The sequence below is a fragment of the Mytilus edulis genome, chromosome 9 (genome assembly GCF_963676685.1).
Source record: "Mytilus edulis chromosome 9, xbMytEdul2.2, whole genome shotgun sequence".
NCBI lineage: Eukaryota > Metazoa > Mollusca > Bivalvia > Mytilida > Mytilidae > Mytilus > Mytilus edulis.
The window spans coordinates 15,548,554-15,573,770 of record NC_092352.1 but is presented as its reverse complement, the minus strand read 5'-3'; the positions used below and the strand labels follow the sequence as shown (position 1 = coordinate 15,573,770).

At 31.6% G+C, this 25,217-nt stretch overlaps 1 protein-coding gene across 29 annotated transcripts in view; it reads left to right on the top strand.

The window, feature by feature from the left end:
* Positions 1 to 25,217, top strand: part of LOC139487692 (transmembrane channel-like protein 7) — a 65,739-nt gene that overhangs the window by 25,773 nt on the left and 14,749 nt on the right. For 21 of the 29 annotated variants that reach the window (XR_011655866.1, XR_011655861.1, XR_011655859.1 and 18 more), the window contains exons 3-14: positions 11,529 to 11,598; positions 13,256 to 13,337; positions 15,658 to 15,926; positions 17,916 to 18,064; positions 19,248 to 19,398; positions 20,087 to 20,248; positions 20,594 to 20,760; positions 21,555 to 21,663; positions 22,275 to 22,372; positions 22,618 to 22,725; positions 23,185 to 23,260; positions 23,753 to 23,883. Coding sequence is in view for 19 of the 29 variants with exons in the window: in XM_071272669.1 (XP_071128770.1) it covers positions 11,529 to 11,598; positions 13,256 to 13,337; positions 15,658 to 15,926; positions 17,916 to 18,064; positions 19,248 to 19,398; positions 20,087 to 20,248; positions 20,594 to 20,760; positions 21,555 to 21,663; positions 22,275 to 22,372; positions 22,618 to 22,725; positions 23,185 to 23,260; positions 23,753 to 23,883 (1,572 nt within the window). In the remaining 10 variants the exon portion in view is untranslated. Of the gene's footprint in view, positions 1 to 4,320; positions 5,158 to 11,528; positions 11,599 to 13,255; positions 13,338 to 15,657; positions 15,927 to 17,915; positions 18,065 to 19,247; positions 19,399 to 20,086; positions 20,249 to 20,593; positions 20,761 to 21,554; positions 21,664 to 22,274; positions 22,373 to 22,617; positions 22,726 to 23,184; positions 23,261 to 23,752; positions 23,884 to 25,217 lie in introns of those variants that run through there. The other 8 variants (XR_011655860.1, XR_011655863.1, XM_071272668.1 and 5 more) reach the window with 3 other exon arrangements.

Below are 25,217 nucleotides of genomic sequence, written 5' to 3'. Positions count from 1 at the left end.
CACAGTAAAGTAAGTTATGTGAAGATGTTTGTTTTGGTGTACCTGTATGATGTATCTTAAATAAGCAGACTTATTGTGAATTATTTTACCTTTAAGTTTGTCAAAGGGGCTTTTATAGCTTGCTGTTCTATGTGAACCAAGGCTCCGTGTTGAAGATCATACATGTACTTTGACCTATCATGGTTTTTCTTTTACAAATTGTGACATGGATTGAGAGATGACTCGTTGACACTCATACAACAACTTCTAATATCTATTCATATGAACTACGATTTTTATAAATGCATAACGGCTTTCAAATGTTATTCAGTACAAAGAATCGTAGATCACTTTCAGTGCCTTCTTTATACATTGATTAACGAATTGTTTCTTACTTGCTTTACCGTGATATCAATATCAAATATCATATACTGGACTGTACAACAACTAAACAAAAAAACAACGAATAGAAATGGGGTCGACCGAGAAAATATGCATTTTGTATTATAAAATCCTTTGAATTAGTGCATAGCCGGTTTATAGGAGAGAAAAAACAATTTGAATCGCAATAAGCTGGAAGCAAGTCTTGGGGAAAAGAATTAGCAACGAACATTAGAAAGAAAATTGTTTATATATGTTCTTTCGTTTTCCGATCAACATCAATCCATAGAAAATCTGCTTTATCATTTAGTATATTTAATATTATTTATTGATGTATATTTATTGATCGGTCAACGTAACCGGATAGATTACAATCAATTGCCTTATGCCTTTGTTCTTAATAATTAATTGAAAACGTCGGCATTGTCTTTTACATAATAGACCTAGATAATATAGTTGAATAGATACACAATAGTAGGATAATTGATCATTCGAACAGTGTAATGATGGTTTCCTTAATATCTTTGGGTACAACAGCAAGACCTGCGTTGAGGTTTTTATTCGGTTTGGCTATGCGTGGTGTTACACTCACCATTGTGTTTGGTATGACTTAAGACCTGACATCCAAGGCATGTACTTGTAGAGTCTAGCTTTCCGTATAGGTTAAAACTTGTCACGTAGGTCTTATGTTGACTTCTTCACGGCAATATCTCCTAGTGACCTTTGTGTTTTCAATTGACAATAGATACTATGAGTGTCCGCTTTTTGACCTCCTGTTCTTTCATTGCATTCTTTCCTCAACTTACCAGAACAATTCAATCATTATTATCCATAAAATTTACTCTTGTAGTCAACAATATATACTGCTGTATCAGTGAAATGTCAATCAATTTGTTTATTGTTTTCTTCATATTTGGAAATAGAAATGGGAATGTGTCAAAGAGTTAATCTATTTTGCATGTCACATTGTATGTTTTGAATACAGACTATTATATTGACGGCATAACAAGCTCTCTGTAACGTAATAGACTGACTTTGAAAATGCCATCCCTATCTCATGTAAACGAATGGATAGGAAGGGAGAGTGAAGCATAAGAACATAATGACACAAATAATCAAAAGACTTTTGGCGATTTGTAGTACATGTACATTATGATTTAAAGGGAATGGGGGTATAGAGACAGTTAGTTGCCTTACAACACCAGTTAAAAAAAATAAAGCAAACAAAATAATACCTTGGGCATCTTGAATTACTGAAGTCAATAAAATCGGAGACTGTAGAAGAGGGTCAAAAGATACCAGAGGGACATTCAAACTAATCAATCAAAAATAAACCGACAACGCGCGCCATGGCTGAAAAAGAAAAAGAAATAGAAAACTAAGGACAATGCAACACGAATCCCACCAAAATCCAGATTTTAGGTGTTCCTGCTCCACCTGTGACACCCGTCGTGATGCTCATATGATTATAAACCCGGTAGCAATTCTTATTCGGTATGTCACATTCGTGAAAAAAGGACGGGATGTATATGTTGTTTCGACATAAGGAACATATCCGCTATCATCTGTGAAACAGATATTCCATAACAGTCATCCAACTCGTGATGACGTCCGTAAAATTTACGAAGGGATGATTTCAACTTCACTATTAAGACTCTTGGTTTGATAGCTTCCTAGCTTGTGAGCAGCAACCCTTTATCAAGGAAATCATGATAGGAAATACAAGCCAGGTATATCGTTTCATTTGGGTGATATGTGATCCGTTTGCAGGCGTTGCTGGAATGTAATCATCTCTTTTGTCGTTTGTCGTTAAATTTTGTTTTCAACCGACCATCATTGTCAATTCCTAGATGCAAGTCAAGATATGAGGCAGACTTAAATGCGTCTACTGTCTCCTTTATTTGAAGTTCGATTGGATAGATGCGTTCAACATAGGCACAGCAATTTGAATTATTGAGTGAGGGAACATCATATATATAGCGGAAGGTCAATTACATGAATTCTTTAGACTCATAAAAATAAAGAAACAAGTTAGCAAGAAGAGGGACACAGTTGGTTCCCATGAAAATGCCGATGATCTGTGGAAAAACACTTCCTCTAAATGTAACACAAATGTAAGATATATAATGCATCAGTTCCAGATTATAAACACATGGAACTATCTTTTCTATCTGCTAAAAATCTCCCATGCATTTGCAATTTAGACGTTGTCAGAGTTTATTTTAGACTAATGAGTTTGAATAACCCTTTTGTATTTTTAGACTCCCCTTTAGATCCTCTATTTTTCCTTTATCGGCGATTCTATTGCATACCCGTTTACTTGTTCGTTAGTTCAATATATCTGTTTTAACAATCAATTGTCAAATGCATGTGAGCTAACACTGTACTCCGAATTTTATATGTGTCTATGCATATATGGAAACGAGCTTGAAATATCGTCACCAAAGTTCAGCCGGTTCCTGAGACACGTGTCATGCACACTGGCTTCTCATTAAGATTCAATAAATAAATCAACGCTGGAAGTCAAAAAGAAACATTGTACCTTTTTCTTGCTAATAACAAAGAATGTAATTTACAGTTCAACCTGATACATATCCCTATAAATCAAATCAGTATTAGTATTTAAACTTTGAATCAGATCAAAAGATTTTTTGTATTTGTTAAAAAAAACATATATCCACAAGGCGAAATTATAATCAATGATCGCATTTAAATGAAAAAGGTACATTGTAATAAAAACCCGATTCAAGCGTTTCTTACATGTCATTTTTTTTTGTCTAATAAAAACATTTCAAACAGTGGAGTCTTTCAGTAATAGAAGCATCATTCAAACGATTTCTTTTAATTACGAGCATGTTATGGGGCGTCAAGAAATAGAAGTTCCTGTATAATATAAATTCCAAATTGAAGAATATTCTGTAATATTGTTTCCTCTGGAACACAAATTTCATTAATTGTTCCTTACGGAATAAAGTTTTTATAATACTTGTTCCAATAGGACCAGAATGGATGGATTGTTTATAACAAAGAGTCAAGCGGAACTTCTGTCCAGAACAAATATACGTTTACAGGGCTGGTAGAGGTGTGACGAATTTCTTAATTGCAACTATGTTTAGACTTCTCTATATAGTTTAGATCCGTGGTTGAAAAACCAGGACGAATTTGATTTATACGTAGTTTTACACTGTAAAAATCGTGCTTAGAATTCATACACTTGTGATACATGTTTAGATCTAAACGTGTTTAGAACTGTGTTTAATTTCTAAACACATTTTTCAGTAAGCACATAATATTTAAACATGACGTGAATTTAAACACGTTTAGAAATGAAAGTGTATAGAAATTAAACACATTTTTCTAAGCTAAACACGATTCTAAACACAATCATAAACACATTGTACATAGACCTAAACATGTAAAAAAAAGTGCACAAAAGATGTGTTTAGAATTGTGTTTAGAATCTAAACACCATTTTTACAGTGTACTTTAATATTTCTCCGCCTTGGAAATCAGAGTATATGTGTTGCTGGATGGTAAGCAAGCATCAGGTTATCAATTAATATTATGATGCCGTTGTAATAGAATCATAATGAACAGAAATTAAAAGACTCGTTTTGATTCATTGCTAGATAGTGAGCTTAACGTCCAGCGACATACATACATATTCAGGAATTTACATGTTCATGATCTTGCTTTGTATAAGGCTGACACAGAGAGTCGGACATTTAATGTGTTTTGCCTAGCTCGTTCGTAAGGGTATCTTCTCACTACTTTTTTATTTTAAATTTTATCTTTTGAAGTTGTCTGTGAACAACCATTCATCTATCCTTTTGTAAAATAGGAAACATCATATTGTTATACATTCTTTCTTTTCTTTGTTATCAAACAAACAATTTAATTGGTTTAAATATATTTTATTGTTCATAAATAAAACAAACAGTTGAGACATTAAGTTTTACTACTTAGTAATATCTACTCCAGTTTGGTTGGTAAATCTTTCATGAGTTTTAATATACCAGCTTTAATTGTAAATTATCAATAATTCGTTTGTGTGTCGGAAGTATTCTTTATACATTAAGAAGAGGATACTATGGTTTTAGTTTTTATGCGCATACTCTTAAGTATTAACTACCGAAAAGATTTAAATCAGTGTACACGAAATATTGTGCATTTTATATTTATTCTATTCTCCAAGGGGGAAACGTGATTTAGCACATAATAGTGCAATATAAAGAAACGTACTGTTTGTTTATAAATTTGTGATTTTGGCATATAATGTGATCAAATGAAATGTTACTGTATGTTTTTATAGCAAATAGTGGTTTTAAATCCCCAAATTAAATTAAACTTCATTGTTGTCAATCAACGGACCATTCATTCGTATGGACTAATTGTCTTTATTTATTACGCATTCATTTGATTATTAAACGGTGAAAAAATTCAGGGTGACAGGTAGAACAATCAAATGTCGGATTAAGCAGTTTGTGGCAGGAGTTTTTATATTTTGTCTTTAAAAATGTGGTCACCAAACGGAGTTACAAGGAATCGTGTTTCACCAATTCTAAATGGACATACCCGTTATGATAGTGATGTTAAATCGGCAAAATCTGCAAGTGGTATACAAATAGACATTGAAAAAAATGGCCACATTCCGTCTTCTTCGTCAAATAAATTAACAAATCTTATACGACGAAGAAAATATGATAAGTTACACGTTGATAATGCTGGACATTTAATGTTGGATACTTCAGAAGGGCAGGGAAAGAGGACACCTCATATTTCGGAAAGACGAAGACAGTAAGTTGGCATCTGGGATTTATTTAAAATATTGTAAAAGTCAACACTCAAACAGAGAGTTTTTTAGTTGCATTTTTTAAAATCCCCCAGTTTTTGGTGGGGTTCGTGTTGCTCGGTCTAGTTTTCTATGCTGTTTCTTGTGTACTATTATTTGTCTGTTTGTCTTTTTCATTTTTAGCCATGGTCTTGTCAGTTTATTGTCGTTTTATGAGTTTGACTGTTACTCATGTATCTTTCGCCCCTCTTTTAATAACAACTGCAAGCTAATAATAATATTAATTTAAAAAAATATTATAATCCCTCTGAAAACAGCACTTTTCAAGGGATCAAACTCGAAATCAACAAGGTATTCAGAAAAAAATATATGTTTCCCTTGAAAACCCCCAAAACTTTTTTTGTTGCATTGTAAATGTATATCCCATTCGGATGATTGTTCACAAACTGTTCAGTTTTATAAGCAATATTAATTTTTATCTGTTATAAACATCATAAAGATGTAAATAGACAATTTTACTGTCTGTTTTGTTTTTCTTTCAATCTAGTATTGGGATACCCAAACCTTTTAAAAATGCTTTGCGTAGATATAAGTTTTTAATTTCTATATGTTTTGACACATTTACAACATCAAGAACTTTCTCTGCTTTAAAACTGAGTCTCATTCGATATAATCATATTTATATATCTTTTAAAAAAAATTAACGTCATTATCTACCATTTGTATATTGTTTCTCCAGAGTTTCATAAAGAAAGAGGCAATTTCTGTTAACTGTTGGCCGCATATCTTAAAGTGTAATAACTCGAGATTGAGATTATAGAGTGGCATAACTCGAGATTGAGATTATAGAGTGTCATAACTCGAGATTGAGATTATAGAGTGTCATAACTCGAGATTGAGATTATAGAGTGTCATAACTCGAGATTGAGATTATAAAGTGTCATAACTCGAGATTGAGATTATAGAGTGTCATAACTCGAGATTGTCATAACTCGAGATTGAGATTATAAAGTGTCATAACTCGAGATTGAGATTATAGAGTGTCATAACTCGAGATTGAGATTATAGAGTGTCATAACTCGAGATTGAGATTATAGAGTGTCATAACTCGAGATTGAGATTATAGAGTGGCATAACTCGAGATTGAGATTATAGAGTGGCATAACTCGAGATTGAGATTATAGAGTGGCATAACTCGAGATTGAGATTATAGAGTGTCATAACTCGAGATTGAGATTATAGAGTGGCATAACTCGAGATTGGAATTATAGAGTGTCATAACTCGAGATTGAGATTATAGAGTGTCATAACTCGAGATTGAGATTATAGAGTGTCATAACTCGAGATTGAGATTATAGAGTGGCATAACTCGAGATTGAGATTATAGAGTGGCATAACTCGAGATTGAGATTATAGAGTGTCATAACTCGAGATTGAGATTATAAAGTGTCATAACTCGAGATTGAGATTATAGAGTGTCATAACTCGAGATTGTCATAACTCGAGATTGAGATTATAAAGTGTCATAACTCGAGATTGAGATTATAGAGTGTCATAACTCGAGATTGAGATTATAGAGTGTCATAACTCGAGATTGAGATTATAAAGTGGCATAACTCGAGATTGAGATTATAGAGTGTCATAACTCGAGATTGAGATTATAAAGTGTCATAACTCGAGATTGAGATTATAGAGTGGCATAACTCGAGATTGGGATTATAGAGTGTCATAACTCGAGATTGAGATTATAGAGTGTCATAACTCGAGATTGAGATTATAGAGTGTCATAACTCGAGATTGAGATTATAGAGTGTCATGACTCGAGATTGGGATTATAAAGTATCATAACTCGAGATTGGGATTATAAAGTGTCATAACTCGAGATTGAGCAACACAAATCTAAAAAAACAAAACAAGATGTGTTCTTTATTTACTTTGATTACAGAAACGACATTGTTGCTCTACATATATGTAAACCTCAGATCTGTGTACGACCTCAAATCTGTGTCCGTTTTTCAAATCTATGCCCCATCGTGACGTCAATCGCTAATCTATGTCTGTAAAAAATGATTCGGTCTCAAATCTGTGTCCGATTTTCAATCGCGACGTCATTCGCGAATATGTGTCCGTTATAAAAAAAGATAGGGTATCAAATCTGTGTTATGTTTTAATTTTTTTCCAATTTGTTTCGCCATGTGCAAATTTATGCCCGTCTAATAAGTTCGGCCTTATAGGTTTTTTATATTATTAAGTAATTTCCCATAATTCAATATTAAGTTGGTATGTGTTCTCCATGTATGTGCAAGAGCCGAAGTATAGTATACGTTTAAGAAAATCCGGCTAAATTATTTAGCTGGTATTTATGATATTGTTTCAAGTACGGTCTTATATGCTTTTTGTTTTATTAAGTCTTTTTTCATGTGTGTGGTTAAAATCTTTACATGCGTGTGTTATTATTGTATGCCGTCTTTAAGAATGAAACCACAAAACCATATCTATTTTACTAAAAAAAAGACAGTAACGAATGAATATTTGTTTGCAACTTCAACTTACTTCGTTTTGTCTTTGAATTTGTTCATATTGCTGTTTCATTGACATTTATACCACTTTATCTATGTTTTTCTTGAATACTAGTATCAAAAAAATCATTCTAAATTGCTAAAAATAAAACGTTTTTTATATTTTTAATTGAAATATTTGTGAATCACAAAAGAACATGTTTCAATTGTTTGGTCTTAGCTGATATCTATTTAGTTCAAATGTAAAACTTGTAATAATGTCTTTAATATCGAATATTTCCCCGAGAAGAATCATTCTTTATGTTTTTGCATATCTCTTCTCTCCAGAAACTAGATGTCAATACTGCAGTCGCTTTTTTCATGGCTGGACTTGTTTTGAATTGTAAATATTCCACTATAGTAGGAGTAAAAATATCCTGATAATTGTCAGAAAACATTTCAAGAGGATAAATCTCTAGTTGACGTTTTTGAAAATATTCCATCAGTCCACTATTCATAACAGATTCCCTCCAGTTTTAAAGACAAAACATATAGCAATTTTAAACCATGTGTATGTTAACCTTGCTTTTGTCATAAAAACCACTTGTACAATGTTTGTTCGTTGTGAGTGAATTCTCCGTCTTGAAGGCTGTACTTACACCTGTAATTGTTAACTTTTCATTGTTTACTTGATGACGTTTTGTTATGTTTTACGTCGATGAAAGGACATAGATTTGAGCCAAAAATTGCCATAGATTTGAGTAAATAAAGGACATAGATGTGAGACAATACAGGACATAGATTTGAGACAATAAAGGACATGGATTTGTAACGTCTACGACGCAATATTAAAAAGGACATAGATTTGCGGAAAGGACATAGATTTGAGGCCGGACATAGATTTGAGGCTTACATATATAATATCTAAAAAGTTAAACTAGTTCAATTCAAAGCGAATTGATCTACCGGATACATTTTGTAATGGTTGCCTTATTCATTTTATTTTCGTTTTTTTCAATAATTTCCATCCGTTTATATCAGTCACCAACACGTTTTAAGATGTTTAATCTCGATTACCGATTTTAACTATGACATAATTGACAATAGTTTATAATACAGATAAAATAAAGCAGTTTTATACGAAAATACTAGTTAACATAATCTCCTTACAATAAGCATGATAAGTAAGTACATTACAACATAATCTCCTTACAATAAGCATGATAAGTAAGTACATTACAACATAATCTCCTTACAATAAGCATGATAAGTAAGTACATTACAACATAATCTCCTTACAATAAGCATGATAAGTAAGTACATTACAACATAATCTCCTTACAATAAGCATGATAAGTAAGTACATTACAACATAATCTCCTTACAATAAGCATGATAAGTAAGTACATTACAACATAATCTCCTGTTGATTCAAAAAAGGATCTGAAGACTTTTCCTGAAAAGAAAATTTTATGTTCATGATGAAATTATATAGCTAGTAACCAGTTAATTAAAAATATGAAAATTTTTAAGAAAAACTTTTGTACAAGCCGATTAGTAAAATTGAAGTCATTAACTTGAACCGCCGAAATTTGAAACTTTAGAAATTGTTCAACTTCCTATTCTCATTTCCGAGGATAAGAACTTCCTCTAGAGGGAACTTGAAGAGTTTCAACATACCAATTGAAGCGTTTTGGACGAAAAGTCTTGAAAATACAATTATAAACGAACCCAGAGAGATGATACAAAGGACTGTACAAAAGTCAGTAATTCAATAAAAAATCGACAAACACCACGACCGAAAGGGAAATTTGATGAAAAGACAAACAACAGTCCATAAAACACTACACATACAACTTAAGAGGGGTCATCACGAACCCCGGTAAAACCCGTGGTGAACTTAGGTGGTCCGGAAGGGTAAGCAGTTCCTGTTCTAATAGGTTCATAGTAAAAGCCAATGCGATAGTGTGGTGCGGGATAACTGTAGCAAAACAAAAGCTTAATTAGCTTTTAATCAAATCGGTTCAGTGTAAAGACCAAGGATATGAACTGGTCTGAGAAAAGGCACAAGTCAAAACTATTTAGAGGATTCTAGCAGAAGTGGCGCAAAAACTGAAACTTAACAATACATAGGTTACTCCCTATATACTTTTTAGAACTATTAAACCAAGTATTATCTTTGATATTATTTATGCCCTATGGGGTTCCAAATTTTCAAACTTACACACAAAAGGTTTTATTCCCAATAACACTAAACCTGCGGAAAAGAGGAGACCAAAAATTCTAGCACATATCCAAAAATGTCATTAAAGCTAAATGATGATGTACCAATTCATATAAACATCTTTTGATTGGATCTAGTCGGTATCAATAAAAAGTATTAGCAGTTTTCCATCACCTTAGTAAATTGTAAGCTTGATTTAATGATGTCCATATTGGTTCACTCGCCTTCCATATTGGTTTACTCGCCTTTGAAGAGAATGAAAATATAGAAATTGCAGAAGAATCTAAAACCTATATACGGTACAAGAAGATTCTCATAAATTTTAATTTTAACTTTTGCAAATCCATTTAATTTGAATTTTGGTGGACAGTTGTCTCATTGACAGTTATACCTCATCTCCTGTTTATAGATGTAAGGCCAGAAACAAATCAACCATTGTCTCCATTTCTCCTTTGTTAGTCCTTCTTCTAAATATTTGTGTAGTTGTGTATACGTCATTACATAACACATTTTTTTTGTCTCTTTATCTGATATGCTATCTTGAGTATACTCTTCTTTCATCCTTGTGCTGAGAATAAAGATTAAACAATCACATAAACAAGACGACATAAGGATCTTTTATTCCACAAAGAAGTGTTTATTTATTTTAGATATTTTATGGTAAATTGAGACTTTTAATTATTTTTTAATGATGCATGTATTATGGATTCAAAAGTGTTTAAGAATCGAGCTTGAGGAGAAAATTAATAGAAATCTATACAATTGCTACGAAAACGTTTTGTATTTAGCCCTTGTTTCCCTGAACAAAAGTGTTTGTTTGGAATATGAGATGCCTTTAAAACGATTCCATCGATTTTGGACCGCCAAGTTTCTTTAAATTTCCGTTTAAGACAAACAGTATATGCCATAATCGTTTTTCTCATCAACATCTTCAATTTTTCTATGAAAGTCTATCGATAGATGTAGTTTGTGATAGTGCTTTGGATTTCATGCAACTTTTACTGTTTCTATGGCGGTAATACAAGAAATCTAAATAGACGTTCAATGGATTTCTATAAACATTATTAACCGTCTATTCAACAAATGGAAGTTTTTAACGACCTTGTCTATTGAATTCACAGTAGCGTGCTTGCCTCGAGTGCAAGAGAAAATTGGTTTGAACCCCTGTCGGATCAAGCCAAAGACTTGAAATTTGACATTCGCTGGTTCTCCTCTAGTCATGAGACATGTCTTTCTGTGCCCTGTTAGATCTAAGTTTTGAACTAGTACGTTCATTGTATCTATCTAGTACAAAACAAGATCTATATTCACATTACATCAGCGTGTAAACGTTCTGGTATATCAATTCATCCATTTGTCTGATCATGGTTTTCGTTTTTTTTCTTCGCTAAATGTCTGACTAAACTATCTTGTGAATGCAGATCCACGATCTTAATGATAAAAACTGCATCATCCTGACGAAAGTCTAATACTTTTCATATGGAAGCATTTCAAATGATTTCTATTGACCAAAAAGTCTGTGCCTTTCAAAAACATTAATACCAGAATAATTGTGTTTTCTTACGTCCTCTCTGATATTGTTTTGCCTTTCATATTAAATTACGGTTCTGTATTTTATTAAATGAAAACTAACATTTGAATATTTATTTTATAGAAACAAACTGTTTGAAAAGCCTGTAAAACCAGTTAAAGGATGTGATGCATGGAAATATCACCAGAAACAGGTAGGGAAACTGGACATAAGATATAAGGAAATAATATACATCCAAGTATAATACATACAAACAATATACATCCAAGTATAATAAACAATATACATCCAAGTATAATAAACAATATACATCCAAGTATAATAAATAATATACATCCAAGTATAATAAACAATATACATCCAAGTATAATAAACAATATACATCCAAGTATAATAAACAATATACATCCAAGTATAATAAACAATATACATCCAAGTATAATAAATAATATACATCCAAGTATAATAAACAATATACATCCAAGTATAATAAATAATATACATCCAAGTATAATAAACAATATACATCCAAGTATAATAAACAAAATACATCCAAGTATAATAAACAATATACATCCAAGTATAATAAACAATATACATCCAAGTGTAATAAACAATATACATCCAAGTATAATAAACAATATACATCCAAGTATAATAAATAATATACATCCAAGTATAATAAACAATATACATCCAAGTATAATAAATAATATACATCCAAGTATAATAAACAAAATACATCCAAGTATAATAAACAATATACATCCAAGTATAATAAACAATATACATCCAAGTATAATAAATACAAACAATAAACATTGACATAAAACAAAATTTAAAATAGTCATATCAGTATTCACATATGATAATAACTATCGTTTAGTAAAATAACAAAAATGCCAAACTCCGAGAAAAAATATACACGGAAAGTCCATCAACAAATGGCAAATTCAAAAGCTCAAACATATCAATCGAGCGGATAACAACTGTCATATTCATGACTTGCTACAGGCATTTTCGTATGCAGAAAATGGTGGATTTTATAGCTAGCTAAATCTCTCACTTGTAGTCGCATAAAATTCTAAACAATTCAGTATGTTTGCCATTTTTGTTTTCAAAATTTAAGCGCAGTACTTGCATCTACAATTTACATATTTGTATTTAATCTGATTAAAAACATATTCCCTGCACGAAATGAAAACTGTATATGTAATTTTGTCTATCTTATTCAAGTGTTTATAATAATAATGATAAAAAAGAACACATTCTAATATGGTTTTAATTGAATTATCACAGCAAGTGAGACATACGGTAAATTATGTGTTATTTATTATGGTATTAGGTTATCAACACGTTCTTTTTCTATACTGTTCATCTGTGTCACTATTTAACTATACAATACACGATCACTTGCAGTTAGTATGGTATTTAGCTTTAGTCATTGTCTTTCTGGGAGTAAATATTTAAAAATAAATGGGAAGACGTTTAAGAACTTAAACACACTTTTATTGTAAGATCATAATTTCCTTAAAGAAAAAATAATATGGAAGGAAAATATTTGATAAGAGGATAGCTCAATTTTCTTTTAATTCATGTTGGATTATTAATACTGTGATCACATTGAATACCCTTTCTTTTTTTACATCTTATCAATTCAAAGTAATCAATTTGGGTATTCGAGATTTGATTTGGGTCTTTAAGTTTTGTTTCCGCAAATATTTGACATGGGATATATTTGCTTCCCTTTATTTTTTTTACTTTTTTCAAAATACCAGGACTTGACTTTCGTTTATTATTTTTTTAAAGACACTTTCTGTTATTTATTTTGTCATTTAATTTGTTTTCAGAACTGGAGAAAATTTAAAATTAGTTTAAAGGAAACTGGATATAAACTAGAACTATGGAGATCATGGTTCAAGAGAATAGAAGGTAATGTAACTACAATACAATTAGTCCGTTATCAATAAACTCGACACGAGTAACACGCCAGTTGCTAATTGTGGAACAGGAACTGCTTATCCTTTCGGAGCACCTGAGTTGTATTATGATTTTATGTTTGTGTTCGTGTTGCTCAGTCTTTAGTTCTCTGTATATTGTATAAGTGGTTGGCAGTCCTTGGACTGCGGATTTCTTTAGAATCCCTCTGGTATGTGCCTTTTTTGTTACCCCACCTTTTCCCACAAAAAACTGATGTGTATTTTTGAAATTCAAACGCAACAAAATCTTAATTCTATGAACCTTGAGAAATTTGTGTTTTTGCTTCAGATTCTGCACAATTTGATATGCTGAGTTTGTACTTAACAAGTGGATAAATTATTTCTCATTATGATCTTATGACTATCACGATACACTTAACCTTGTCTCATTACGATATAATCTACAAAAAAGGATGTGATGTGATTGCTGTAATGAGACAACTATCCAACACAGTTCAAATTAAGTGAATTTAAGCAATTATAGTGACTCCTTTTATCACGATTCGCTGTAGCAGTCAATTTAACCTATACTGTTCGTATAAAAGACATCATTTGGTCATTTTATTATTGGTCATGAATAAGCTATAAAATTGACTTCCCAAATTTCCAAGAGACTCCAACATAATAAACCATAAAGGCTTGACAAAACGCATTAAAGATACCAAGTGTATAATTTTCTACGTCAGGTGTCTTTTCTAAACCTCATCGGTATATCAGGATTATACTCTAGGTGCGGGATTTTCTCGCTGTGTTGGAGATCTATTGGTGGCCTTCGGCTGTTGTCTTCTGTTTTGTCGGATTGTTGTATCTTTGGAACATTCGCCATTTCCATTTTCAATTATATTTGGAATGCCGGTGGCGTGTTGCAAATAGACCCCGTTGATTTGGTTCCCCAGGCGCGCGTTGTAAGCATCTGATAATCATACCAACTAAGGCACTATATTTACGAGCTATACAATGTGGCAAATGTGATCGGTGCTCTAGTGGGTCCTTTTCAATATCGTCATACCATGACGTGCTCTCTGTGTTGTTGGACATACAATTAACATTGTACAGGATAGATATCAACAAAAGAAAGAAGTCAGCACTAACTGAAGGGTTTGAAATACGGATAATTGTAACACCGTGTACTGTTTGAAAAAAATAGTATCCGTTGTGTAAGTTATTCACTTGAACTTATAACTATACATAAGGGGTTTTATTCATTTCGATTTGGGGATAACGAATGTGCTACTGTTATTTTGTTTATGCCTACTTCGACACATTAGATCACATTGACACCATTACTACCCTACTTTTTTTTTCTAAAAAAGACGTCAAATTTGAGAGTCTTCATATTAAAATAGTCTTTTCGTGATGAATTTATTTAATTTTCTTAAAATAAAATATAATGACCATTGACTCATAGCGGTTAAGCAAATAAAAAAGACAAGTCGTGAAGAAATTGTTATAGGAGAGTATACTTGAATAAAATGCAAATTTGTTTAAATCTATCTGTCCTTATTCTTGACCGATAAAAACACGTGATCTATTCCGATCGTGACAAGGTATTCGGGCACTTATATCCAATATAGGATATTTGTATTTGCTGTTACCTGGAACTCAGTCAATTCAATCATTCGTGCGATCAAAATAAAATGTGAAACTTGAAAAGATTTTTAAAGAAAACAAAGAAAACTATTATTTGTTATACACCATACGTATTACGCATTCAAATGGTAGATTTAAACTTTTCTCCATATCAAAATGCAATCTGTGGGGTATTGTATCACCACAATATTACCATTCATGATTGAACAGATTTTCATCGAACGTACTGCTTTATAAAGTATATGTTTATTGTGTAAATTTAAAGGTCTACTAGATGACACAGAGGTTGTTTATGATTTAAATTATTGACTATATTGTATTTAATTTCGTACTGTTTCAATATTAAAATAAACGGTTGAACGGTTGTTTCCAATGTTTACGTTCATCCGTCCGCTGGGAAGAATTGTTCACACCAACTTAAAAATCATAACCCATTGTTCATTATGACGTATCATGTTTGTTTTCGCAGAATTGGCTCAATGAATATGAAGATGATAGTGCGAGTTCTATGGACAAATATTTTTGTTTCTTTTTGCCCCTTCCTGAAAGTTTAACATCAACGTTCTAAACCAATAACTGTGCACTGTAACCGAGCCATTATTGTCTTAAGATAAAACATACATCGTGCACATGGGTTACTTCGAAAACAACACCTGACACTAATTATACATTGTATTTTCCAGGTCATCAAGGAACAGGAGTGCTGTCATACTTTGTGTTTTTGAAATGGATGTTCTTTTTGAACCTTTACTTGTTTTTGATAATGTTTTGGTTTGTGGTGTTTCCTCCAATTGTATTCAACGCAGAAAGTACGTACACTACTGACGTAACAGGTACCAGTGTATCAGGGGTTTCCACTACTAATACTGCCACTTGTACCTCAGAGTATGATACCAGTTTAGTTTATTCAACAAGTGGAGCTAGAGTTGTCCAGGATTTCATTCAAGGAACTGTAAGATTTGTTTTATACTGTTTTCGTATGATTTATTGTCGGTTGCTCATCGAGAAACAGTCGGCATCGTTATAATTCCTGGACCCTCTAAGTTTTAACAATAATTTTCTGCTTAAAAACTTTTGAAAAAAAAAACATCCTTCACTGCCATTGCAAGTGTTTTAACTTCCTGGCATATCATTAATTTGATAAAGATGTTTTATTTGATGACGGTAAAGGTAAACACATTTCAATTCTAAGGATATCCAACCGATCTACAATTCTATAAATCGGTTAAAGATGCCCCTTTGGTGTGATATGAAGTTATTGCTGTTTAACGCTTGTTTAATGCCAATAGAGCATGTAATAGTATGGGTCATGAAATAAAACAGAATAAACCCTGGAAGAATTTGTTCAGGTTATTAATTGGGTTTGTTAACGCGAAACATACATTAGCCGTCGTTTCATTTTTTTAACAAATCGTAACAACACAAAAATGAATAAATTCAATTTGGTTTTGATCAGCAACATTTTAATCTATATATTTTAATGTAATCTACACATGTGAGGTCTTCACGGAGTATATTCAATTATTTTCTAAGTTTACCCAAGTTTTTTCAAGATCACATTAATTACTTAACACAAAAGTTGTGATAAATAATCACATTTTGTCAGTTACATAGCAACTATCTAGTGAATACTTCTGTAAAATACATCCTACAGTTACTTAATGAAATTTGCTCATATTTATTCAATAAATTTTTAACATTTTACATCTCGGTTTTAAATTATAGTTAATTTGATTTCATGAATAAGATAATACTATAACTATACTTAACATGTTGTCCCTTCTATCTGTATTATATATGCCCAATCCTACATAAAAACAAATTCACATCAATAAATAATTAATAAAAAAAAGTACAATCACAAAAATACTGAACTCCGATGGAAATTCAAAAAACAAAAGTCTCTAATCAACTGACAAAATCAAAAGCTCAAACACATCAAACGAATGGATAAAAACTGTCATATTCCTGACATAGTATATGCATTTTCTTATGTAGAAAATGGTGGATTGAACCTGGTTTTATAGCTAGCAAAAACTCTCACTTGTACGACAGTCGCATCAAATTCCATAATATTGACAACGATGCGTGAACAAAACAAACAGACACAATTGATAAAAATGTCAAAAATTGGTTAACAGCAGTGAACATAATGTTATCATCTCAATCACTTAAAAAACAAATTAATGTAACAAAGAAGCACAAAAAGGCATACATCAAAGGAGTAGGTCCGGTAAGGACCGATTTTGGCCTCAAATTTCAGGTTCATCTGATGAAAAAATTTTACCACTTTTTAAACACTTAAGTGTCTATTTTATTTGAATTAATTAGTTTATGTGAAAGATTTTAACAGATTTAGTCATTAAAAACGATCCGATTCAAGCTCAAATATGAAAAATCTACTTAATATGCCGAAAAATGTCACTTTTCAGATGGTTTTTGGTAAAAATGAAAGTGGCCGCATCCGTGTTAATCCTCAACCTTTATATATGTTATGTATTATCATAAAATACAAATTACATTTCAATATTAAGGATGAACACGAATGCGGCCACTTTCGTTTTACACGAAAACCGTCTAAAATTTAACTAAAATGATAGAATTATGAGGATTTCAGTAATTTAGCATGACTTAATGGTGCTAGTACTGGATATATGTGCATTGTATTGTCAAAAACAGCCCACATTTATGTAGCAGAAGCATTCTACTGTCCAATAAATAACTAAAGGTTTACATTTTAACAATTTTGTAAAACTGCTATATTTTGGGGCCAAAAAGGGGTCTTACTGAACCTACTCCTTTAACAATCTCATTTTGCTTCTTTACTATACGATTTACATGGTACTTATTAACAGTTCAATTTACACCATGGCATAAAAGGGTGATACCTGCTCCTCTGTCACTGTCTCTAGTAACAACTATTTCTTTTATTGTTTTGCAGGGATGGATGGAGAAAACAGCTCTCTTTTATGGATGGTACCCTGCAAAAGAGATCAATATTACATCTTCTAATGAATACTTAATGCCTTTTGCCTATTTTATGGCAGTACTTGGTGTTTTATTCTTTAGTCTTGTACGAATGGCAAGATTGTAAGTTATTTAAGTACTACTTTTGCAACTATGTTTTAGTTAATTTAAAACTCACTCTAAGTGGTTGCAGCTTCTACATGTACTGTAGAGTAACTAACTTGTAAAAAATAACTTCTCTGATTAAAAAAAAATACCTAAAAATGTGAACAGGAATCACTACACATCAGACCAACTTGCCAATTGAGTGAAAGAACGTAAATAAATAAGAACTGTCAATTTTGAAACTTTCAAAAGTAGGAGATTACCGCATGGTGAAAAAATCTATAAGGAAATTTAAAAGTCGTAGATTTCTTGTCTCAAAATTTGCAGTTAAACTTTAAGTTCTAACTCTCTTTTTTGATATTGATAGTCAACATCCATAGTATCAGATTATTAACAGATTGCTGTTAAATAACTACACAACATACCAGGACACTTTATAGGCACTCTCTAAAATTATTGTACAAACTTACACGTTTTACGTATTTGTTGCTTTAAATCATTTTTGTTTTTCTTTCATTACCCACCATTTTCTATAAAAGAAATGCGTGTAGCAAGTCAGGAATGTAACAGTTGTTTTCCGTTCTTTTGATGTGTTTGAGCTTTTGATTTTGCCATTTGTTAAGGAACTTTTCGTTTCGAAATTTTCTTGGAGATCGGTACTTTTTTATTTTACTTTGTTCATAAATCAGGTCGTCGCTTGTCTCGTCTTAATTGTTCTTAATTAGTTGTTTCGGGGCCTTTTATTGCTGATTATGCGGTATGAATTTGAGCTCATGGTTGAATGCTGCACGATGATCTATCTATTGTTGTAAACCTCTATGTCGTTTGGTCACTAATGGAGAGTTGTTTCATTGGCAATCATATCACATCTACTTATTTTTATAAATGACACTTTGTAAATTCTTATACAAAAAAATATAGAAAATGAGTGTTTAATTCGTTGCTCTATGATCCTTTTTTTACTTGAGAAGGTATTGTATTTATCAACATCTTTATACCAAGCGTTGTCTATAGTACACAAATATAATTTTAGCTCAAGCCAGATAGGAAACTTTGTAGGGAAATTTGTCATTATAATAATTGATAGAATTTTACAACAAACACGATGAATGTTTACCAATGAATGTTCACCAATTTTGCATTGATTGCTGATCGAGGAAATGTCAATATTAATAAAAACCTAAATCTTTTTTTTTTTCAGCACAATTAGAAGTTTCAAGGAAAACTTAGCGCAAGATAATCAAAAGGATAAAGTAGACTATTGTAACAAGGTATTTGGAGGATGGGATTATGCTTTGGATGACGAAAATACCGGTCATGGCAAGAAAAACAGTATTTACAATGATATAATTGTAAGTAGTTGTAATGTTGCATTTCCTGAGAGTAACTTGTAATGATTATGTGAAAAGTGGTTCAAAGAAATACTTTTCAAAAGAGCTTTGGAAAACGAAAATATATTTCATATAAAACCAAGCAGCCGTATGTAAATATATATAAAAAGGATGAAATTTTTGCTGACCATGATGATGTGACAAATTTGTCGCTGGACACAGTGCAGGCGATGTTGCCACTATGTCTCAATACATCAATGATTCATTAGATCCCTTGATTTTAATAGACAGACATCAATTACAAGGCTTTCCTGAAACTATTTTCCAATAAACGCAACATTATGACAGAACGTGCTCTCGATTACAAATGTGATGAACACTATGATGAACAGGAAAAACAAAAGAAAAACTTTAAATTGTTTTACTCTTTATTTCTTTGTTATATTATAAAATATAATTATAAAAATTGAAATTTCATTTTTTTTAGTCTAATTCTTTTCGAAACTGTCGATCTTTCAAACATATTTAGTGTAAAGGTCGGAATACAAAAAAGTACACTACGCTAGTACCTCAAATAAAATTTAAAAAGAGGCATGTTATTAAATAATGCACACTATTAAAGGTTAAGGGCTAAACCCAAGGCGTGTCATTGATATGTTACTGATATTGGATATGAACATTTTAATCATTTTAATTTTATAATTACTAGGCTAACCTTGATCATCAGAAGTACTTGTTAACCAGATCAGAATGGACGACGGGTCAAAAATGTAAGACCTACACAATCAGGGTGGTGATAAACATCTTGATTCTGGCTATTCTTGGTGGAGCAGGATACTTGATCTATTATGTCAACACATGGGCAACTGATGTAAGTGAAATCATGCGAAAAACAGTGTTATGAATAATTGTTTTATAATTTCCTATCTACTGTTATAATAATGATTTAATAAAAGAACGAACGAAATCTATTTGTACCTGTCAGCTTGTCTGACTGTTTTAAAAATAGCACTATGTATTGCCGTTTGAATAGGGACTTTCCGTTTTGAATTTTCCTCGGAGTTCAGTATTTTTGTGATTTTATATTTTAATGCAATTTACATTATCAAAAGAGTAAAAGTAACTTAGTGAGACAAATTTACATGGATAATCATGCACTGTACGATAAAGAATATTGAACTAAGACAACTATTTTTAATTCATTTAAATTTTACAGTACCTTGCTACAGAAGCCTCAAGTGGGAGTGTGGTGATTCTTCTTGTAGAATTTTTGCCATCTCTGACAATTACTTTCCTGAATGTAATAATACCATTGTTGTTCGAAGTACTGGTCAAAGCTGAGGATTACACAGCGGAATTTGTCATCAAAATTACATTAGTCAGGTAAATACTACTTCCGTCACAAACCCTGTTGAATACAAGATATGTGATATCATTTATAAAATCATTTGATACCTTTTGTAAAGTGTACAGTTCAAAATAATTTATGAGATGTGAGTTTGGCTTAAAAAATTCAAGGCAATCGTACAATTATATCTAACAATGACGCCAACGAAAACATTTTAATAGCTCACAGTATAGTAAAACATAACATATGGTAAACATATGAAAAGTCACTAAAAGTTTGACTGTTTTGGAACCTTTCGTATAAAATTTTCGGTAATTTCGTTATTTTACTTTTTGTATTCGAAGAAAAAGCCACAATCAAATATCATATCCTGTGGATTCGTTAACTTTCGTTTGCATCAATTTTCGTTATGTAAAATAAAAACCGTTTTGAGAGTTGTGATTTCGTCATTTACGTCTCAAATTTACTAAACACATATTTTTTCGTCGAGTATGGTTAATTGATCATTCATTTACCTTCAAAATTACTGTTAATTGAGCTTTCATTTACCTTCAAAACTAATGAAAATTGATATTCTAACAATTAATATGAATGAATCCATGATATCTCAAACGATCTGCGAGGAAATTGGTTTACATATGTGCCAGAAGCAGCAAGTTCTATTGCATTTCTGTATCTTCCTTCACAACCAGGGGATCATTTGTTAAAACCATCACATTCACAATATTAGTTTTTCTAAGGAAAAATCCACCCTTTTTGATGTTTATTGATTATAAGTTTTATATTTTTTTAATGCATTAAATTCTATTTTCATTCCTTTTGTTGACAGAACTGTGTTCCTTAAGTTGGCATCACTTACTGTATTGATGATTTCATTATATATCCAAATAAGCTGTTCAACGAAAACAGCTAACTGTAATGTTTGTTCAACAATTTATGTAAGTATATATTTACTTTTCATTCTTTCATGTCTAATTTGTAGATTAATGTGAATTAAAAATTAAAACATGGTGTATGTAGAAGCATGCTTCTAAAGCGCTTTTCTATATTAAACTCCACCAGGAACGCTCAAACATTAATATTTGAAAGCCAGTTATGTAAAAATATGTAGTCACAATAGTAGATATAAATGACCAAAAAGGGCCCAAAGGAATAGCAAATTACATCTAAGTCACATTTGCCTGAGATGTTTGAACCTAGGTTTCTTAATTCCTTCTTAATTTATCAACATGTAATTTTAATTTTTGAAAGGCATATTTTCAAATAATGTCAGTATCGCATATTAACTAATGAGCTGAAGATAACCTCGTGGAAAGGCAGTCCACGAGCATTAGCCTTTTAGAACTGAGGACCTTCATATTTACATAAAAGCACAAAATTAAAACAAAACCTTTAACTCAATCATAACAATAGTAAATTGCAATTAACTATATAGATTGTTTAACGACAACATTGGTGGTGTTGAGGATGAGTAGTAACTACTGTAACGTTGGACCATCTTCAATGATTAACTAAATATTGTATCATCATATATATGTCTTTTTTTTAGTGTTGGGAAACATATGTTGGCCAAACATTATATAAATTGGTAGTGTTGGATTTCTTGGTGCACATCATTGTAATATTCTGCTATGAATTACCACGCAAGTAAGTTTAGCACAACATGCAGATCAACTAAACTTTTAAAACAGTTTGATTAACGTTTTTATTTGTATTTTGTTTTTAAAATGTCATGAGCAAAACAAATGTCAAACCTTCAAATGGTTCGTTCTTTTCTTTTTTCATTTCTTAATGATCAAACAATCATCTCAATTAGACGGGATATGATTTCACGGGTCGCACGAGTCTCGTGTTTTCTAAATCTCAATTATGCTGTTTTTATATATTTTCAGGCTGTGTACTACTAAATGTTCATGCGGGGTTTGTGCTAAGATTGGACCTGCTGAATTCGATATTGCCAAAAGTGTACTTGACTTAGTATATACACAAGCACTCTGTTGGTAGGTTATTCTCAGATAAGTATGGATATATAAAGAAAGACAACAGTAGAATACCTCTGTTCAAAAGTCATAAATCGATTAAGAGAAAACAAATCAAGGTTACAAACAAAATACGCGGGAAACACATTATCTATAAGAGAAAGACTACGGAACAACAAAACACCGAAGTGCAAGAAAAACAAACGCCAACATACATACAAACAGACTATTTGATAATAACTGCAATATTCATAAGTCTAATGAATTATTTCTATCTTGAATATTGATTTCAGGCATCATTTGTGACAGATAAATTGCCATTTTATCATAATTTTCTACCATCAAAACTCAAACTATTTGCTAATTTTAAATATTGGTTGGCTTTTTTTTGTAATTTTATTTGAAGTAATTCGTCATATGCATTCTTATCTAATCAATTTTTTATTTTGTTTTATTTTGACATTGTTGTTGTTTTTTTAGGATCGGATTCTTATATTGTCCACTACTGCCTGCATTAGCTATGATTTCAACTTTTACCCAATTTTATCTCAAATTGGTATGTACTTTTATATACATTACACTTATCACAGGTTTTGAAATATTTTATGGAACTAGTATGATAAAATAAAGCTGCATAGCTAAAAAGAGACAAGTTATCATAAAAACAAATTAAAAAGTTGCCATACTGAATAACACTGTGTCAATGAAAATAATAGTTTCCGTTTTTCGGGCAGCAGAAGCGCTCTTTTGTATAAGTAAGATAGGACATTAAAAGTATGGCCAAATTAACTTACGTCAAATTTGCCAGAGGGAGTTGGAACAAATTATACCAATAGTGTCACCAAATAATTTAAGAAAGGTTTGTTACAAATCGTTTCTGTCAAGTTATTTTTACAAATCTTGTAACATCTTTAAGCACTCAGGATAATTCTTATTTAACAGCAAATACATCCTTGAATAAAGGACAGAATTTCAGGTTAAACAATTGCTGACAGGAATCTCACCTAAACTTTTGAACTTATATGTATTACTTTTTTTCTGTTTTCAGTTTTCTGCTTTATATACCACAGTACCACCAGAAAAGCCTTATAAGGCGTCAAAATCTAACAATTTCTTCATGATAGTGCTTATGATAACCTTTTTCTTGTGCTGTTTCCCAGTAGGTTATTCTATGGTCAAGTGAGTACATTTCTTTATTTGATGTTTCAATGTAATATCAATGTTAATCGTAAATTTCCTGTCACATTAGTTCTTATTTTCTTAAAGTGGCATTAGCTACGAGATATACAAAGCTATGAATTTTCTTGGTTCAATCGTTAATGAAAGTGAAATAGTGAAATGACAGTTCGTTCTTATCAGCCAGTATGGTTCATATTTGTCAAAATAAGCAAAGAAACATCGCTGTTGAATTATTCACTTGTAAGTGAATATTTGAAACATCGCTGTTGAACAAGTGAATAATGCGTATTCATTTGAAATTCAATTAAACCCCTTAGCTAGAAACAGGTTACGTATGAACTAGGTGTGTTCAGCTATTAAAAGGAAAAGAATGTCAACGTCGAAAGTGAAACGAAGGTACGCCATTTGGTTGACTGCTAAGTTCTACAAAAACTCATTTTTATAGAAGTAAACTCGATTATAAACGTACTGTTCTAACTAATATAATAAATCAAACAAACATAGAAAAATAAAATGGAATCTATTTTTAACCGGATTTTTGTGACAAAAATGTTGGTTATTGATTTGGGGATGTACGGCGGTCGGTCGGTCGGTCGCGCGGGCGGCAACTAAATGTTGTCCGTGCATTTACTCATGAACTGTTTAACCAAAGCTTTTCAAATTTTAATATGTTGTTACTGATGATAAAATGGAGGTCAAGTTCAATAATGACGATTTTGGCTTTTACCGTTAAGGAGTTATGGTTCTTGAAAGATTGAAAAATGGCGTTTCCAGTCGTGTCCGTGCATTTACTCATGAACTGTCAACCAAAGCTTTTCAAATTTTAATATGTTGTTACTGATGACAAAATGGAGGTCAAGTTCAATAATGACGATTTTGACTTTAACCGTTCAGGAGTTATGGTTCTTGAAAGATTGAAAAATGGCGTTTCCAGTCGTGTCCGTTCATTTACTCATGAACTGTTCAACCAAAGCTTTTCAAATTTTAATATGTTGTTACTGAATGACAAAATGGAGGTCAAGTTCAATAATGTCGATTTTGACTTTTACCGTTCAGGAGTTATGGTTCTTGAAAGATAAAACAAAATGGCGTTTCCATTCATGTTGTTGCATTTACTCATTAACCATTCAACCTAAGCTTTTCAAATTTTAATATGTTGATACTGATGACAAAATGGAGGTCAAATTTGATATTGACGATTTTCACTTTCACCGTTCATCAGTTAATCTGGTTCTTGTGATATTTCCAGGACACAAATAAATGTTAATAAATCCGGTTGTGACAGACTCTTTTTATATCGGATAATGTGACCGTCGGCAGTCTTCGACAGGTAA